The sequence below is a fragment of the Vulpes vulpes genome, chromosome 8, assembly GCF_048418805.1.
Source record: "Vulpes vulpes isolate BD-2025 chromosome 8, VulVul3, whole genome shotgun sequence".
Lineage (NCBI taxonomy): Eukaryota > Metazoa > Chordata > Mammalia > Carnivora > Canidae > Vulpes > Vulpes vulpes.
Window position 1 is genome coordinate 100,517,351 of NC_132787.1, and position 14,543 is coordinate 100,531,893.

General features: G+C 36.1%; 1 protein-coding gene across 3 annotated transcripts in view; it reads left to right on the top strand.

The window, feature by feature from the left end:
- NBAS (NBAS subunit of NRZ tethering complex) overlaps window positions 1-14,543 on the top strand; it is a 316,983-nt gene that overhangs the window by 4,239 nt on the left and 298,201 nt on the right. For all 3 annotated transcript variants that reach the window (XM_072767683.1, XM_072767684.1, XM_072767686.1), the window contains exons 3-6: window positions 638-674; window positions 2,979-3,056; window positions 3,405-3,452; window positions 8,323-8,366. In XM_072767683.1, coding sequence (XP_072623784.1) covers window positions 638-674; window positions 2,979-3,056; window positions 3,405-3,452; window positions 8,323-8,366 — 207 coding nt within the window. The remainder of the gene's footprint in view (window positions 1-637; window positions 675-2,978; window positions 3,057-3,404; window positions 3,453-8,322; window positions 8,367-14,543) is intronic.

Genomic DNA, 14,543 nt, shown 5'->3' on the forward strand with positions numbered 1-14,543 from the left:
ATACACAAGTAATAAAATTACTTGTGGTGTGATGGTACATCCCTTCTTGGGGCATAGAACTGGTGAGATTTTCCTGTTGATGATTCTTCTGTTGAGGCCGGACACTTCTTCCTGTAATTGATCTTGAGTGGTACTGCTCCCCTTTCTGCCTCCCAACTCTACCTAAGTGAGGTGTCCCTTTATTTTCAGTGTGTTAGAGATTTTGTTTCTTCTGGACTTCTGCATTTTAGATATTATTTTAAATCTGTTATAAAGTATAAAATAGTATCTTAATTTTTATATGAATATTTTGGTTTTAAAGGGTGATTATTATGACTTCTACTCCATGGTTTTATTAAAGCCTCTTTGGTGAAATTTAACCTCCCAAACCACACTTCCCACATTTCCTTTTTGTACTGTCAGTAAATGCTTCACCAAAGTTTTGAGTAACACAAACTTGGGACTTACTATACACAAATATATGATCTTATAAAAGTTACAGTGTGTATTGGATTATATTCTTTTAAGAATTTTGTTCTCCGTATTTTGTAATGATTCAGTCTGCAGTATATTTTAGATTTATCATCATCGAAGCTAATTTGAAAGCAATTCCTAAAGAATAGCTGATTCTTATTTGGTTTTGCTATTTTTATTACAGATCGTTTATTATTTTTACGTCAATACATCTGGTATAGGTAAGTGTCCGTTCAGAGAACAGTGTGAATGTTAAAAACAAATACTTATGACTTAAGTTTTCAGAGTTCAGTCCCAGATTGTGGTACAGATGCTGACATTTAGGTGAATGAAATAGACCTTTTCAAATAGTTGATATACTGACAAGATCTCTCAGTTGACTGAAGGTAATTTTTGTTTTTTTAGTCATTATTCAGAATATCTCAGGACGACTGTTGCTTTCTATGAGTGTTCTCAGCCTTCTCTTGAATGCCCACATGATGGATCTGTAGCTTGAGGATCTTTTGAAAAACAATTTTGTTCTTACGGTGTCAACAACTCTTGTGGCCAATATTCAGTTGCTGTGCATCAGGGAAGGTCTTTAAATTTCAGTTCTTGGGTACTTTTTAATTCTTTTTGAGTGTTAAGTCTGTTCTTAGGCATGGTGCAAGTGTTCAGCCTTAAAAAGAACAAAGAAATGATCATTCTGACAAAGAATATAGTTCTGCTTTTAGACAGGTGTATAGGGATTGTTTTACAGACTTATTTAACAGACTGCTTTTTTCCTTAGGGACATCTAATCTTAAAAGTTCCAGAGATAATAGTTTTATAAAGGAGACCTTTGGCTCTTCTCTAGGATTAGCTCCGATGTTTTTCTGCTTTGTGTGTGTGTGTGTCTATGTGTGTATAAATTCAATTTCTTATTTAATTTTATCTTGCTTTTGGGTGTGTGTGTACATAGGGAGGGTAATGAGATGAGAGCTGAGGAAGAGGCAGGGACAGGGGTGGGTATTTAAGAGATGAGCTGTTTTTCCTGTGCTCACTGGGTGGCCTAGGTTGCTAGCCTTGAACATCTTAGGGAAGTGTGGGCAAAAATATGTCCTCATGTGTCAGTGTACCATGAAGTGATTATTTAATCTTCTCAATGATATGTTACTTTCATAAGTAACAAAATTAACTGCAGAAAGTTCAGTTTTGCTCTTGAGTTTATGGTAATTAAACTTACAGGCTTTGGGGTCAATATTTGTTTCAAGTGGCTTTTTCTTTTAGAGTTTTTTTTCTTTTAATTATGAAGTATTATAAATAGACTGAGAAGTATAGACACTAAGTCTGAACATGTTTATTATAGTATTATCTCTGTGTGAGTTAGGCGGTTGTTGCTGTCTGGTTCAGATAGCCTTCTCTCTCTTTTTATGCAAAATGTTGTAACTCATTGTCCCCCCCCCCCCCCCCCCATCCCCAGAGGAAATGATGCTCCTCAGGTTGATGTTTGTTATAATATTTCTGTAACTTCCATGGTATAAAATATTTTGTGTTTTAGAAATGAACACAAATATGCTGAATGTATATTACTGATACTTTTATCCTACGTTTTTGTTTTCTAATTTCCATAGTGTATTTTTCTCTTGTGTGTATTTTTATTTTTTTCCCCCCAACAGCTTGTTTTCTCTATTCTTTTCCATCTATTTTCTTGATTTCCTCCTGTGTTATTCTGGATTTGTTGTATCTGCTTGTGCTCTGACAGTGAATCCTTTCCTCATGTCTTTTGTAAATGATGTTATTGTGAGCCTGTGCTTGGCTGTCCTTGCACCACTTGGGTGAAGTGAAATTGCAGTCTGCTCTTACATGTGGTCAGGGTTTGGGGTTTTGCTTTTTCATAGGGGATTTCATTCCCTTTACCCCACAGACTGAATTTCAGACAGAGATGACATTCCTGAATGCCCCCCCAACCCCGGTGAGGTTTGTCTGGTCCTCCTTTCACTGAGAGCAGTCTTGCCATGGGTGGGTACTGGCCCTTACCGGGAGTAAGGAGTTCCCTTCTGGCTCCTGTTCTTTCTATGCCCTGCAGCTTATTTCCAGTCCCAGGTGTTACCCCTTGTTTTGAGTTCTTGTACGTGTATCCAGTTTTAACTTTAAGTTCCCTTTTCATTTCTAGTACTTGGAGATTTCTTTCTTTCCTGTGAGTTTAGTTGTATACTAGAATTAGTTTTTGTTAGAGGTGAATCAGATTTTCTAGGTGTGGATGGCAGGAAGGGTTTCTTACAAGCTCACTCTGCTGTTACTGGCAACTTCGATACCTTTTCCTTAGGACACAGAATTTATATCTGAGCATACCACTGTGTTTTTCTGGAAGAAAAGATGTGTGTGGTCAGATTTCACATAACCAATTAGTAGCTTTGAGTTTTGGATTTCCCAGTTTATTCAAATTTTATATCTTAATGAAAAACATCCTGTCTTGCTATAACTATATATGCTACTTATAATACTTATTTGCTTATATGTGTCTTTGATGATTAAATTTTAAGTTAGCTAATGTGTTGTTTCAGCCCCGTGCCTTTTTTGCTCCCTGATGGACTGGTTCGCTTGGTTAATAAACAGATAAACTGGCATTTGGTACTTGCAAGGTAAGGTATTAAACATTTATGTATTTCTCTGTTGGGATTAGCATCTAACTTCCATTACGGATATTAATTTTGGAGTCCTTTTGGCCTGTAGTGTTAATTTCTTTTTTTTATATTTCAATTGCCTTTGTCACATATTATTGATACCTTTTAAATGTATTAGTTCAACTATATTGAATCATTTTTATGTATGTTTTGGTACCTTGATATTCCTATTTAATTTTAAGGTCAAAAGTTGGATGACTAAAGATGTGAATACATTTAAAGATAATTTTAACTTCTTAAAATCTTCTTGTTGAAGACTGCTACAACTATTTATATAGAATTCTTTTTCTTTCTTTCCTATAAAAGCAATGGAAAGCTTTTGGCTGCTGTTCAAGATCAGTGTGTGGAGATCAGGTAATTGTTAATATTATTCATATTTAAAATTTCCCTTGAGATAATTTTGATTTATGGGAACTAATATTTTTGAAGAGGCATATTTAAAGGGGTTTGACCCACATAATTCTGTGAGGTGCCAGACACCAACTTATCCAATTACAGGACTAAGGATATTTTGTCAGTAGCACAGTCTGCTTCCCCAGATCACTTTGCTGTCATCTGAGAAATTTTACTTTTTTAGTAGACAAGGCGTATCTTCAGAACTCTGGAAGTCACCCTTGTTTGGTTACTGCACAGTCAGCTAAAACAAATGCTTAAGAAAGTATTAAAAAAAAGTAGGGGCTACTTTGCTTTGTTGGCATAAAGCTGTAGATGGAATATGGGCCTACAGAAGACAGAGATTCCATATTACTTGAGACCAGTGATATTCTCTGTCATCTTGGGCTATTCAGTGGTATTTTCTACACATCTAGAAGGCTTCTCTAAGATGGGATATCCATGTACTTTTTTTTAAGTAATATTTTTGTTGTGAAAGAAATATCTACAGTAGCAACTAAGGAAAACTAGTGTTTTTTTTTTTTTTTAAAGATTTTACTTATTTATTCATGGGAGACAGCGAGAGAGAGAGAGAGAGAGAGAGAGAGGCAGAGACATAGGCAGAGGGAGAAGCAGGCTCCCTGCGAGGAGCCTGATGTGAGACTCGAACCCAGGACCCCAGGATCACAAGCTGAGCCAAAGGCAGATGCTTAACCACTAAGCAACCCAGGTACCCCGAAACTAGTTAGCTACAGCAGACTAAACATGTTGCACTTTTAGAATTAGAGGCTGGTTCCTTAAGACCTGACTCTTGGTTTTTAAAAAATAAGCAATGAGCCCAAAATTTCAGGGTGCTTAGATACTAGCCAAAACTTTTTTTCTGACACCTCATTATTCTTGATTAAATATAGGATAATTCAGTTGTTTTCACACTGGTTTTAGCTTTCCGTTGTGTAATTTCTTTCTTTTTCCAGTTTCCAAACAGAACAGGACCCTTCAACTTTTGGGGGTGTAGAGAGAGTGTTTGTTTTCACTGGGGCATCAACTTCAGCAGAAGCTTTGTTTTGTAATCCTTCTTAAAATCTTCAGAATGGAGATGATGGGCAATAATGACAGCCTTCCATAACTACATTACTTAATTTGGCCAGTATTTGATAGGCAGGTCCTTCTCTTTTTCTACAGCATCCATAAACATCAAGCTGGCACAATTCTTTAACTGCCATTGTTCATAGGAGTGGGTGAGAGCTTGGTATTCCATTTATTGCAGTAATGTGAAATGGATTTTTTGAGAAATGTGCTTATGGTGTGACTTTATAAATAGTAGTTAATCGTCAAAATTTCCATTTTTATCCCATGAAATGAGAACATCAGTGGAATGGTTTTAGGTGTTAAGATCAGAACATGTATATGGGAATGGGATTGATATTTAGATCTGTGAAGAAGAGTTTGACCAAGTGCTTCTGGAACTTATTAATAAAATTTTTGATGAAGAGAACAAAAAATTGCTTTTATAAAAGGATTTGCTACTGGATTGTTAGAGTGTAGAATATTTCTAAAACTTGTACACGTATCCAGCTCTAGGAGTTCACTCCTGTATTCGAGATTAAGTAGTGAGGGAAAATTTCTAGGCAATGCTAGTGATGCTCATCAAGATCTTATTCATCTGGTGTGTAATTTACAAAAGCTTTTGTTAACGTTAATATATCTAAGGACTCTTACATGGTAAAGCATGAATTCCACCGGGAAGCCTTTCAGGAACACAATCCATATGGACCTCCCACCCCCACCCTGGTTATGTGCCAGTCCTTTATGCTCCTGAAATAATCAACACACTATTATACTTAGGGATAGGATAATACTAACGGTGTTGGACATTCTTGTAAGGGCTTAATGTGTTAATTCATTTAATCTGTGAGGTAGGTCTTCTTATTTCCCTCCATTTTAGAAATGAGGAAGCTGGCATTGCTTGAGGATTTGAAATTTACCATTCTAGCTTCAGTGTTCCTGCTTTTAACCACTAATCTATAGTACCTTTTGATCATGTTGTCTAGCTGTATATACTTGTATGTGTACATGTGGGTTTCCCTGGGTATAGTTAGGACTACTGCTCTGCACAACTCCAGGGTTGTCATTTACTTAAAACTCAGTGTGAGTGGGGGCACCTGGGTGCCTCAGTAGTTAAGCATCAGCCTTCGGCTCAGGTTATGATCTCAGGGTCCTGGGATTGAGCCCTACAATGGGCTCTCTGCTCAGCGGGGGGTCTGCTTCTCCAACTCCATCTGTGCACACACTCCCTCTCAAATAAATAAGCAAAAAATCCTTAAAAATTCAATGTGAGTGGGTTCTGGTGTCTGCAAGAAGCAATGCTGTCCTTTTTCCCTAGCAGTTTATTAAAGATTTTATTTAGAGAAAGAGAGGGGGGAATGGACAGAGGGAAAGGGACAGAGATTCTCAAGGAGACTTCCTACTGAGTGTGGAGCCTAACGCGGGCTTGATCCTATGACCCTGAGATCATGACCTCTTGAACCGAAATCAGGAGTCAGATACTTTAACCTACTGAGCCACCCAGCTGCCTCTCCCTAGTAGTTTATATTTCCTTGAACATAGTAGGTGCTTAGTTGATGTTTGGTAAGTAAGTAAGGTGTTTGCAAGTGGCATACATGAAACTGACTTTGGCAGGTGTTACAGGGCCTAGTCCACTGACTTGCTCAGAGTTGGCAATCTTTTCCTCTTGCTGAATTAATACAAAATGTGTGCATCTAGTAACCTGAAACGAAGAGTGTTTGAGCCAAGATGTGGAACGGTCAGGGGGAAAAAAAAAGCAGGGTAGATTCTCAAAGTAAACCCTATGAACAGTGGCTGTGCCTGAATGTTTAAGAGCTTCTTTGTTCTCACTATTCCCATTTATTTTTTGTGCTGTGGTAAAGAACACATATGCAAGATTGGCTCCAGTAGTGGTATAGTAGGCATCTGGTATTTGGTAAATATTTGTTGATTGTATTAGAATATGAAAGATAACTCTGGTGTCTAGGGTCATTATTCAATTCTTGGGAGCAGTCCTAAATAGGAAATATTTTTTGAGGAGAAAAAAATGAAAAGCTTGAAACACATGTCAGTTTTAGTTCAGAGACAGCCCTGCCTTTTGCAAGATCGTATTAGGGCTGCTGTTTGCCAGTATGTTGGTAGCAAGTGGCAGATGACTCCAGTTATTTGCTCTAATATGGCAAATCTAACCTGCTTGTGTGTGGGGCTCACGTGGCTAAAAAGAGACTTGTTGTGAATAGCTACTTTAATTTGTAGTTTGGCAGTAATTACGTTTTATAAGTGGCTAATCCGTGTTTCTTTTTTCCCTAAATAGTGAAGTAACAATTTCTAATGGTTATAGGCTGTTATAAATATGGGAACTAAATAGAAACCATCACAGAACACAACAAAAAGCATTAAAATGAGGGACTCACGGAAAAAGGCACCTTCCCCCAAATTTGCTCAAGTGAATATATTTATGAAGTTTTGACAAAACCAAATTTATGCCCCTCTTCCCTTCCCTAGTAAAAGAGCAGCTATTATTTGTGATGATATTAAGGGTGAAAATAATGAACACTGATTTAGGTCTAGTTCTTGCTAATTTATATGTAATGTCTTTAATCCTTTCCTAAGCTATGAAGTTGCTATTACCCATCCCATTATATTGGGAGGAAATAAAACTCCTATTGAATATTTTGTCCAGGTTTCCCAGATGAGCTGAAATGAGGTCAGCATCACTTCAAAGACCATGTTCTTTATGCTGTATTCCACTTGGAGGCTGAATAGTCAATTTCTTGAAATTTATTACCATATTTATAATTGGCTTTTGTCATATTTTAATAAACATTAGTCTTTAAAATTTGCTTTAATTTCTATATTAGAAAGGAGTTAAATATTCAAGAGAGAAGAACTGCAAATTACCTGTGGGTCCGCCAAAATGTTGTGTTCTTTGCACCTTTTCTGTATGTGTATGTGTGGGTGTGATCTTTATTCTAACAATACATTCTATTTGATACCTATTTTCTTATAACTTATGGGAAGATGTTCATAATAATTTTCAAATCACATATAGTATTTGCATAATATTTTATTGAGTGCATTAGCAAAATCTAATCTTATACTGGGTGTATTTTTCTCTTTCATAAAATAGGCTGCATAAATTTCCTTGAGATCTCTGTGTATCTGTAATTATTTCCCAGGGATAACTTTATTACAGAAGTTGAATTGCCAGATCAAATTACTGTGGGCATTAAAGTTTTTTGATAATTGTTACTAAATTATTTCTTAGAAGGTTTACCAATATTCATTTCTGAACACATAATAATTATACTACGTTGGTATATATTTCAAGATCACAGATTTTTAAATAGGTCTCTAGTAACAAATATGGTTAAAGCTATTTGTTTTATTAAAGCAAGACTTTTTTTCCCTAAGTGATTTAAACTTTGCAGTATGATACAGACCATGGTTCTTGACCCATATCAATCTGTAGAGCTTTAAAAAAATATTGTTGCTTGGGCCCCATTCCATATTTGCTGGATCAGAACCTTTGGGGAGGGACCATGTGTCTGTATTGTGTTAAAAACCATGTTTAATTGAACTTTTGCTTATATCCTTGTATTCTGAGTGTAGCTCACCATTTCTGGTGAAATAAGATTGAAAGAAAATGTCATCAATGAAAGTGTCTTATTTGAGCACAAATCCACATCTGAGAGGACTAGTGGTGTTGCGCAGACAAGTTGTCTACTTTATTGTTTCTGTGGACTTTCATAGTATGATGAAATAGTGTTATGGTGAAACTTGGTTTAATTTTACACCTATTTTGCAGGTCTGCAAAAGATGATTTTACGTCTATTATTGGGAAATGTCAAGGTAAGAGTTTCCAAAATATTGAAAAAGTGAAAATTTCAAACTTTCAACCATTAACAGTATTCCTAAAAAGTCAGAATAGATATTAAATATTAACAAGGTTTGTTTGACTTTATTAAAATAATTTTAAAACCTCTTAAACTGATTTACTGCCTTAAATGTTTTGCTTTGTCCATTTTGGACATTTTGAAGAGATTTGAAATTGAGACTTAAAATTCTGCACCGGTTTTGGGATAAAGTCTTTGTGTCTCTAATCTTTTTTTTTTTTTTTCTTTTCATCTTTTTACCCAATGTGGGGCTTGAACTCATGACTCTGAGATCTAGTCTTATGCTCTACTGACTGAGCCAGTCAGGTGGCTCTAGTCTTTTATTTTGAATTCAATACAAAAAAAAAAAAAAAAAAAAAATTCAGAGTTGATTAGATATAGACTAGCAAAAAAAAAAAAAAAGAAAAGTCTAGGATTTGATCATTCTTCTGTATTCAGCACAGATTACTATCATTAGTATATATCGTATATAATTACATATATGTATATGTCATATACATATACATTTCATGGGGTACTGGGGCTATGACCATGAGCAAAAAGGCATGGTTCTCTTGAGGTATATAGACACTGAGAACATAATTACTAATTTTGACAAATCTGATGAAGGGAAAATACAGAGTAGACTAAATGTTTAACCAGGGCTGTGAGAGGAGATTGTTGAGAAAAAGTGACTTTGGAAAGCAGCCTAAGGGATGAATAGAAGTTAGGAGAAGCCAGGGGTGTGTTTCTGACTGTAGGAGCAGGTAGGAAAAAACAGAGGAACCCATACAGGAAGAAAATAATTAAAGGGATGCTTTTTGGTAAATGCAACTATTCTGTGTGTTTTACTTAGCGACCTGCAGTCCATATGTTGTAGGCATCCTAATGATGGTAATCATGGTGGTTGTAATGATGACAGACATTTATGGTGTCCTTACTGTGTACCACTGTATTTAGTGCTTTGCATGCATTTTCTCATTTAATTGGAAGAACGCAGTATGCATATTTTATCTCAAAGTAGTATTAGGGTAAGATGATAAATCTTCAACAGTGAGAGTGAGGAGAAGGAAAACATTGATAGTTTTGAAATCTGCAATACAATATGATGGTAATGCAGAGGATTTCCCTCAACTTCCCTGTGGAAATGCTGGTCTTCAGCTCCTTGTCAGATATGCCATTAGTGAGTGGCTCAGGGTGAGTTTCCTTTTCCTTTTTCTTATTTTTGGTCACCCACATGTGTTCAGAAAATTAAAGATCAGACGTTTGAAAGATGTTTTCAGTTTTATGAATAGTGATACTCTATTAGTAGGTCAGAATCGCTCTACCTCTATAATTCCATACATGCTAGTGGGTAAGGTAGTAATAGAGTTCTTTATGGAGTTGTCTGTATGCATAGTATGCATAACCTAAAAGCAAATGTAAAACTGCCTATTTTGTTAATGTAAATTTAACCTCTTCTTGTAATCTGTTCCTTGGCTTTGTCCCCCGGATCGTCAGTGATTCAATTGCCTGTATATACCAAGCCAAGAATCAACACATTTTCTCATTCTTCTTCCTTCTCTTTTTTCTTTCTTTGACAATTATTAAGCTGCTAGCATGTGCCTGGCACTCTGCTATGCGCTGTGTATAGAATGAAGAGTAAGCGCTAGGTAACCTTGGTTTAAGGGTTTGCAGTCTGTCAGGGAAGGAAAATAATTCACTGCAACTGTACTGAGTGGCACAATGGGGAAGCATTGCCTTTGCCCTGGTGTCTCGCCTCTGCTTTTGCACTTCTGCCATCACAGCCCTAGCTCAGGCTTTTAACATTTTAACTTTGTTTTTTATACAACAGTCTCCTGACCAGGTTTTCTTCTCTTTGCCTCTCAGTGATCCACAATTCACACTGCTTGCCAAATGATTGCTGTTAAATGGAAATGCCATCAAGTTATCCTTCAGATCTGGCTCCCTGCTTTCTAGAAATGTGACCTTGGACAAGTTACCTTAGTCTCTGAGCCTCAATTATCTGTAATGGCATAATGTTATAGATGGGGTTGTGGAAAAAAATATGAGCTAATCTATGTAAAGCTCTTAGTATAATGTCGGATACATACTAAGTACTTAGGAGACCTTAAGCTTTTATCACTGCCACCACCACTAGTGCAGTTACTCTGCCTAGAATCTTTCAGTTGTTCCCCACTGACTATAGGTAGAATCCTGCTAATTTTTTCTGACCTTCCAGTCTGTCTGTCCCTGACGATTCCCCTGTCAGACATTCTGTGTTCTAGTACAAAGCAGCTCATGCTTTCCCAGGCCCATCGTGCTTTCATGCCTTGGTACTGATAGTTCCTTTTGCTTAGAAGCTCCACTTTTATATTTAATTAATGGGTCTTGCATATTTTAGTTCAGGCATCGGGTCTTTTGGGGAACCTTTCCTCCCTGCCTGCTTCCTCATCATTTGTACATCTTTCTTAATGTTTTCCTAGGACTTGTTTGTACATGTATCCCCACACTCAGGCTAATGTACTCCCCCCCCCCCCGCCCCCTTAAGTGCTGATTTGCTTATCTGATTCCCAGTTAGATTGTAAATTCTTTGAAGGCAGGGCTCCCATCTTACTCAACTTTTTTTGTTCCCGATGTCCAGCATGATGTCTCACACATGTTGGCACATAATTCTTTATCCTATTCAGTGGGTAGTGATACTTAGGAACTATTACAATGATTTTTATGAGTTTATGTCTGAACAAAGTATATTTGCATTTTCGTGTGAGTTAATTTTGGAAATTCATGACTGTATATATAGATTTATAATAGCTTGCATATACATATATAAAATCATGGATGATTATCATGGTATTTATGGTTTTGATTTCTCATGCACACAAATATATATACATACTGTAGATAAACGATAGATAAGAGGCCCTGTTAGCTTAGTATCTTGTTGAGAAATATATAGTATTTGTGTACTTCTAAAGCTTGGAGCTCTAGCATTTTCTGAACTTTCTTTCTTTTTTTTTTTTTGAACTTACTTTCAATAATAGTTTCTTCACCAACGCTTATTAAAGTAGACCAGATCTGGCTTACATAATGTGTAAAGATCAAGAAGTTCCTGGAATAATTTAGAGATGGGTATTCGGTTACCTTTTCCCCAGTGCTGTGCTTCTGTTGGGTGAGGGTTTGGGGAGCCCACTGTGAGCTTCTGAGAAGCACGTTCAGAATGTTAGAGTGATTCAGACCTGCAGGGCCCTTTTGAGCTATGACATTAGATATCCACACTTAGTATGTAAACTGAGAAATCTGCAAGTTAACATGAAAATGGGAAGCTTAACCCTCTATTTCACACAAATTATAACATTTGTTAGAGGTTTTACTGTGTATAGTTAATGTGGCAGCATGGATGGGATAATAATGCTTTGAGAACTAATGTTTTATTTTGTTGGCTTCCGAATGTGTGAATTTATGACCTTAATGCTGCATTAATGGCTTCTTTCCATTTCATATAATTTGATCTAATGATCATTTGCTTATTATCTGACTCATCTTTATGGGAATAACTCTCATATGCTGAATGATTTTTCCTGTGTAAGCTTGGAGAAAAGGAGCCAAAGTGGTGTTAATGCATTTTTGAAACTATATATTGCACAGTCTGCAAACTGAAATAGGAGCTATTTGGTTCCATTCTGATATTTTTCAATTATTGCTTTATAAAATAGATGTCATTTGAGAATGTTTTAAATGAGGTTGCAACTTGTGTTCGCTGTGTTTGCTAGGCCATAAATAATAGTTTTCTCTTTTTGTCCTGAATAGTGACCTAAATAATAGCACATAGAATTAGAAATTAGATTTTTTTTTAGAGCTATACTATGTTAATCAAGAGATTTTTCTCATATTTCTGATTTTGAGATACCATAAATTAGAGCTTCTGGTGCTAAGGAGCAGATTTTATTGTAAGTATGCTGAGAGCGCAGCAACCTGCTGGTGGCCTGGTGGGCCACTTGACAGCCCAAGCTCAGATACTGTCTTTTGTATTTCTGTATTTCTAAAATTGACTTGATATTTTCCAGAACATTTTTATTGAGATTCTCTATATATTCTTTTTCTTTGAATTCCCAAATGTGCTTTAATAGCTGTTTTGAAGTCTTTGCTTATTCTTTAATTTGTATCATTTCTGGGTATATTTCTATTGGATAAGTTTTCCCATGATTATGGAAATTTTCCTGCCTCGTATATCTAATGTTAAAATTTTTTTTGTTTTATTTTAATTTATGATCAATTGATTTTATTTAATTTTTCATTTAAATTCAATTTAGTTGACATATAGTGTAGTATTACTGGGGTAGGATTTAGTGATTCATCAGTCACATATAACACCCACTGCTCTTAATTAATTTTTTTATTTAAAAACATTTTTTAAGTAGGCTCCATGCCTAGCATGGAGGCCAAAACTGGGCTTGAACTCATGACTCTGAGCTGGGATCAAGACTCAGATGACTGAGTCACCGGGGCATCCTTTTTTGTGTTTTATTTATTTATTTTTTCTAACACTGTATGTTAGTAAGTTTTGTTCTCTTCCCTAATTGAGTATTGAGTTTTGTTCTGGGATGTGGATAATTTCTTTGGGGATCAGCTTAATCTTTTAAGGTTTGTTCTTAAGTGTTATATGATTTAGAATTGCTTTTACTTTGGGGTTAGATTAGTCCTATTTTAAGGTGGGGTCTTTCTGGGATTGCTTATGAGAGCTCTGAGTGTTCATTGACATCTCTCTACCCTGATGGGGTGGAACTCCAATGTTCCCACATCCTCTCCAAGTTCCAAACAACTCTTCCCCAGTAGCCATCTGTTCTGGGTCCTGTAGAATCTATCCGTGTATGTGTGTGTGTCTTTGTGTATATATGTATGTATGTGTGTGTCCCAAGACCCAGGTTTCATCTCTGCAGATTTTTACAGCTCCATCTCTGCCTTGCTTCCTCTGGAATGCTGCCTTGCAGATTGTATTCAGCTCAGTAGCTCCAAACTCCGTACTTTATCTGCTCAATTTGTTGAGACATTCACGTGTGCTTGGAGGTCCCTCTTCACGCCCCATGGGCCACAGGTGCCTACTGTCTAAAAGTCACTTCTCCCAGTGATCATCAGAGTCTTGCACTGCCTGTAGTATAATGTCTGAAAACAGACGTTTGACCTATTTTTTCTTTTATGGTGGGAGATGTAGACTGAGACTAGTTACCTTTTTTTTTTTTAATAACAAAAGCAGTACATACGTGTAACAAATTCAGACAGTACAAAAAACAGAAAAAGTAAAATTTTTTTTTCGATTTACATTTTTCATAGGAAATTATATTAATGATTTAATATAAAACCTTCTATGCTTATATAAAGCTGTATATACATGGATCAACATTTTTCTTTAACAAAAATGAGATTATCTTGTATAGTTTGTTCTCCAGCTTGCTCTCCCTCTGAAAGTGTTGATGGCTTTCCTAGTTCGTGTATACAAATTTATTTCAGTCTTTTAAAAGTAGCCACAGCATCTATTGTAAGAATGTGAACCACATGGTTCTTTATCTATTCCACTCTTGTTGGAGGTTTAGGTTGTTCACAGTGGCTTGCTTGTTTTCTTCTCTTTTCTCTTTTTCTTACTCAACTCGTCCTTCTCCTGAGCACCCCATTAACCGCCCCCCCCCCCCGCCCCCCGCACCAGCCCCTGGCACTGGAAATTATGTTCTGTTGGTCTCTGGGTATAGTATTCAGAATAGCTACTACTATAATTTTTTCCAGAAAGTTACACCTATTTATACAACTATGAAGAAGGAATGATTGAAGCTGTTTCTTTTCTCCACTGTCAGCACCATATGTTACCTATTTAAAAAAATATTCATTAGGTTCACAGGCAAAGGAAAAAAAAATCTCATTTTCAGTTTGCATATTTTTAGTTAGTAGGTAGAGCATACATTAAGTGGCTATTTTTATGTTTACTTTTTGGTGAATTGTTAGATCTAATCCTTTTGCCATACATTACTCTTAGATTACTTTTTCTTATTGATGTGATAGTATGAATGTTAACCCTTGGTCATATGTATTGCAAATATTTTCACCCAGTCTCTTTCCTTTTAAATTTGTTTTGGTGTACTTTTTGTTTTTATTTTTGTCCACAGAACTTTTTTTTGTTTATAAT